General features: G+C 36.8%; 1 protein-coding gene across 1 annotated transcript; it reads left to right on the plus strand.

The window, feature by feature from the left end:
- The first annotated feature begins 276 nt into the window (after positions 1 to 276).
- LOC106106203 lies at positions 277 to 2,056 on the plus strand. Its single transcript, XM_013286750.1, has 2 exons — positions 277 to 1,536; positions 2,006 to 2,056. The coding sequence occupies exons 1-2, from the start codon at positions 277 to 279 to the stop codon at positions 2,054 to 2,056; spliced, it is 1,311 nt and encodes a 436-aa protein (XP_013142204.1).
- The last annotated feature ends 3,456 nt before the right edge of the window (positions 2,057 to 5,512 follow it).

The following is a 5,512-nucleotide window of genomic DNA, read 5'->3' on the forward strand; positions in this document are numbered from 1 at the left end:
TGCCCTGATGTCAAAATTTGGAAGCAGGGCCCGGCGTTCCTGAAAGAGATAAACATTGATTATAAAAGAGAGGTTATGGATACAACAATTGAAGAAAGAAAGCTAAAATGTCACACTACTACAAGCAATAAAACAGAGAGTAGTATACTTACCAAGTATTCGTCTTTAACACGACTTACCAGAGTTGTAGCTTACTGTAGAAGGTTTTTGTCTCCAAAATCAACAGGTACCTTAAACGCTGCAGAGCTGGAACAAGCGTTGAAAACCTGTATTAAAATGTGTCAACGGTATCATTTCCAGGAAGAGATAGATAATTTAAAGAAACATGGCAAGGTTAACAAGAAAAGTAGACTCACCTCGTTGAATCCCTTTCTTGATTCAGACAACATCTTGAGAGTCGGTGGCCGTTTGCAAAAGGCTACACTGGAAAATGACACGAAGCATCCCATATTGATTCCTCAAGGTTCGCACTTCACGAAATTATTGATAGTCGACGCACATCAGAAATTGTTGCATGGTGGCCCTCAATTAACGGCCAACTATCTCAGATCCAAATATTGGATCATCAATGCAAAGAGCCTCATTCGGCAGTGCGTCTGGAAGTGCGTAGTTTGCGCTCGTCATTCCGCAAGGTCTAGACAACAGATGATGGGGCAATTACCGGAGGCGCGAGTAACACCTAGCCGTCCTTTCTTACGAAGTGGAGTGGATTATGCCGGTCCCATCAGCATTCGTCCTTCCAAGGGTCGTGGTTATCACTCCACGAAGGGCTACATCTGTTTGTTTGTCTGCATGGCTACGAAAGCTATTCACCTTGAAGTAGTCAGCGATATGACATCTCAAGCCTTCTTAGCGGCATTTAAGCGCTTCGTAGCCAGGCGAGGACATGTAGCAGAAATCTGGAGTGATAACGGGACCACGTTCATTGGTAGTGCGAAGGAATTGAATGTGTTATTCAATGTTGAAAGATCTGGCCTAGCAAGTGAAATTGCCGATTGGTGTGCTACAAACGGTACAGAGTGGCACTTTATACCTCCACATTCTCCAAATTTTGGAGGATTGTGGGAGGCAGGAGTGAAGTCTACCAAACACCATCTCCGGAGAATAGTAGGTAATAGCACACTGACGTTCGAAGAGATGACCACCCTTTTGGCTCAGATTGAAGCCTGTTTAAATTCAAGGCCCATCTCCCAGTTACCGACATACCCGGATGATCCATACCCTCTGACCCCTGGTCATTTTTTAATAGGAGAACCACTAGTTGTGGTCCCTGATAGGAACTATGAGGACTCAAATGTCTCCTCATTGAAGAGGTGGCATCTTATGCAGCGCATGCTTCAAGACTTTTGGCGTAGATGGTCACAGGAGTATCTTAATCAGTTACAACATCGGTACAAATGGACAGATCAGGTTTCGGAACCCAAAGTAGGCGATGTTGTGCTTATTCGTGAAGATGATCTTCCACCGGCAAAGTGGCTTTTTGGCGTTATCGATAAGAAGCATACTGGTTTGGACAACCTTACGAGGGTTGTTAGCGTAAGATGCAAGGACAGCGTCATAAAGCGACCATTGTCAAAATTAGTAATATTACCTGTTACTTAATTATTAAATTTAATATTTTTATTATACAGTCCACTAGAATAATTGCTATCATTGTAATCATATGTTTTGTTTGTGTTTAGTTTTAATTTTTTATCTTTCTCGATTTTATTTATGTTGCAATGTCAGCGTACAATTGTTTTACTATGTTTATGTTTGTTATTTCTTTAGTTATTCATTAAGTTTGTTCTTGTATATATTTTCGTTTCGGCATGGTGGGCGGACAGTTGCTATTATTTAATTAGATTTTGCGCCCGATTATGGAGCATTGTACAATTGCCTGTAATTTTGTAAATGTCTCAAATTTTTGTATATTTGTGATGGACATGCTGTCCATGGTGGGCGGTATGTTAATGCGTTGTAAAGCAAATTGTCAAGAAATTATAGTTGTATTACTCATCACTAGATGGCGCTGTACCGTTTAAGTGCCCACTATAGGTTTGCCTCGTTGTTATGATGCGCTTGCGACAAGCGACGAATAAAGTTGGCTCATTCACCCGATACTGAAGTTTCATTTTACCGCTTCGGTCTGTTCGGGGTTTTTTGGGATTCTGTACACCACGGGAACCGTAATTATTCCCGGGATAAAAAGTAGCCTATGTGTTCTTCCAGATTCTACTCGAAACCTGTGCCAAATTTCATGGACATCCGTTCAGCCGTTTAGGCTACAAATGCTAACAAACATCCATCCATCTCAACTTTCGCATTTATAATAATAAGTTTAATGCATGATCTGCCGATAAATATGATTGTGAATTTATATTACTACACTTGTAGCACGAATTTTTTGGTTGACAATGAACTTGCTTGATGGATCTGTGACGCTGTAAGACAGATAATAAGTAACCAAAATTTGAAACATTAATGAAAGTCTGTCTTTAAAATGTTATAAATAAAATTTCCATGCTTTACTAAAATATTTTACAACGACTTTTCACAAGAAAATTCTCTGAATAAATAAGGAATCATTTCAGATAACGAAAACAAATTGAATCGAATGACTTAATATTGACTTAATTCAACTTTTCCGATTCTGTTTGCATTTGAAAATTCGTTGTACAATGTTTGGATTCATTTTAAGTCGAGTTTTTTTTGTTTTCTTTTATTATTAGAAAAATTAAATTTTTACATTTTCTTATGACTATTAATGGATAATACAATATTTAGTATAGAAATGTTGTTCTGTTGTTTTTCTTCCCTTGATAATACTGTTACTATTCTCTAACTAAATGTATTTCTTTTCAATATTCTACAACTTGGAAGTCACAAAGTATTAAGACCTTGACTAAACCGATAAGAGGTCGTAGCGTCGATGTTAAAATAAAAATGCTTTTGAAACATCGAAAACCGGATTTATTTCAGATCGACCGTTTACTTGATTAAAATGTATGACGAATTACAATAGATTTACATAATCGTATTTAAAAAGTTACATTTGTATGTTTATATAGAAATTTGTTACAGCAACAAGCTAGACAAGATAGGTTCAATTCAGGGATCCCGTTATTTTATCGTCATATCAATCTTCAATCCAAGGCATTAACATCTCGACTCCATACATTTTAGGTAACGTAAGCCAGAATCAAAACACAGAAGGAATTAAATATAAACAAAATTCCAGCTGACATTCTACGCTCACATGAAATCCCAACTTCATACTACTTAAGCCGTAAAGCGCTTTATAGAATCACTCGCGAAGTTTGAACACGGGACTAACTTCGAACGGATTATTCCGGACGGTATTCCAACGTCATTGGCCATCAAAACAAGCAAACGCCATCTGAATGCACTGACTTAGATGAATCATCACAAACCATTAAACATAGGTTTACTTTCATCTTAGACCCACCAGGACAGCAGTCACGGTTGAGATATACTTCCGAAAAGTTTGCGGCATTACGTTAATTGATTGAAGCTGCCGTTGTTTATTGCTTTCAGTTGGTCTACTTTTTTTTACAATAAAAGGGGGCAAACCAGCGGCGAGAACACTGAGGTGGTCAACGACATCCCTGGACATCCGCAACATCAAAGGAACTACAGATGAGTTGCCGGCCTTTGAGGAAATGATATGCTCGCTTCTTGAAGGACCCTAAGTTGTATTGGCTTGAAATTACCTCCGAGGAGAAACTGTTCCACAATACGGCTGTGCGAGGCTACTGCAGCCTTTATTCTGACCATGTAATAAAGTTAGATTCTGTATTTACTGCGACATGAAAGGACCGCTTGACCAGTGCAACACCACACAGGCGTATGAAAGTTTTCTAAAAATCAGTAAAAATATCGCTTGAAAAGCCATGGCCAAAATGTGTTTTTTTTTATCAAAAGACAAACAAGCAAACGGCCACTTTATTTCTAGGAAATAGCGAAACGACTGCTGTCCATACACAAGCAAGCCAATGTGTTGCTTTGCCTTTGATCTATGGAAAAGAGGATGCAGCTAAAATATCTCTGCGTAAATATATAATTTACAGTGTATATTTAGCACTGGAGCTATAAGTAAACACATATAAAATGATTGACAAAGCTCTCATACATATCGTAGAAAATCCTCACAGAAACATGATATGGGTTATAAAAGGGACTCTAGTCCAATCACACTTGACGCACAAAGAATTATTTGTCAAGAACCATCATATTCACGTATTTAGGAAGTTATTGTGTTTCTTTTTGACAATATACATGATAGTGAAGCATTGAACCAGTTAGTTTAATAATTAATAAAAAAAACATAACTGTATAGACATGAATAGAAATCGAAACACGATTCATTCTACAAAATGCAGTAATCGATTTTGTGTAAAATAAATCGTGAAATGAAACATAAACATCAATTAAATAGGAAAAGATCTCGCTATCTCAGATCATTCAGACGGAAAGAAAGGGACGACAGTTCTAGAAAAAATTAATACAATTCAATTTAAATTCAGCGTATGTTATAAAGTTATATAGATGTTCAGTTACGAGTGTATTTCGTAACCGTTGCTTCGCGCTCCAAATAATTAAACGCCGCATTGTGAGCGATACGCCTTCGTGCTTCTGACACGCTAAAGCCTGCTTTCCATTGTCACGTACTGCTATAGTCAGACGAAACTTATCTGGCCTAATGATTGTGATAACGCAGTTACTTCTATCAGAAAAATAAACTTACTTAGCGTAGAAAATGATAAATATAATATCAAAAGACAGGATAGAAACATCTTCTGGCTATTTAGTGTAGACAAGCTTATACTAATATTATAAAGATTTGTATTTTTGTATTTTTATACGTATTGAAATAACTTAAAAACTACTGGCCGTTTTCTAAATTTTTTACACCGTTAGAAAGGTCATTTATCTGTGAGTAGCATAGGCTATATGTTTTATTTATTTTTAAATTTTACGCAGATGAAGTCGCGAGCAACAGTTAGTATAGCGTAAACCTGTAATGCCAATTATAGTTTTATATTCAAGTAAACATTCAGTTATTTATTTCATATTAAAAGTATTTTTATTTTAATTAATTTGCAAAATGGAACTCGTTGTGACACAAGCCTTAGACAAAGGTTGTCTAGCAGGAATCCTACATTCAGGACATAAGTTGAGTGTTGTCTAAAGCAGAGTCGAGCTTTGGCGAAGCAAGCGTTAATCCGTATGTTTTGTTGTGCTGATTTATCGCGCATCTGTGTGCATCGCTAAGTTAAATTTACGCTTAGCTTACAAGCATTGAACTTCGCTAAAGCCTGGACACACATTACTTAGATGGTAATCTATTGTTAACATGGTAACACACGGGACATCAAACATATAGCATCATTCAAATATGGAAAACATTAAGGTTATGTTTAAGTAATTTGTAAAAAACATTCCTCTTTAATGTATTAGTTTACATAAGTGCATTCTTATTCGTCGTTAGTTCGATTGTAAAAAATAATAT

The sequence above is a fragment of the Papilio polytes genome, unplaced genomic scaffold, assembly GCF_000836215.1.
Source record: "Papilio polytes unplaced genomic scaffold, Ppol_1.0 DF822289.1, whole genome shotgun sequence".
Taxonomy (NCBI): Eukaryota; Metazoa; Arthropoda; class Insecta; order Lepidoptera; family Papilionidae; genus Papilio; species Papilio polytes.

Coding starts and splice junctions, on each gene's coding strand:
- LOC106106203 (XM_013286750.1), top strand. CDS start 277: ATGTGTCAACGGTATCATTTCCAGGAAGAGATAGATAATTTAAAGAAA. Junction 1,537..2,005: donor ACCTTACGAGGGTTGTTAGC/GTAAGATGCAAG, acceptor ACTCATCACTAG/ATGGCGCTGTACCGTTTAAG.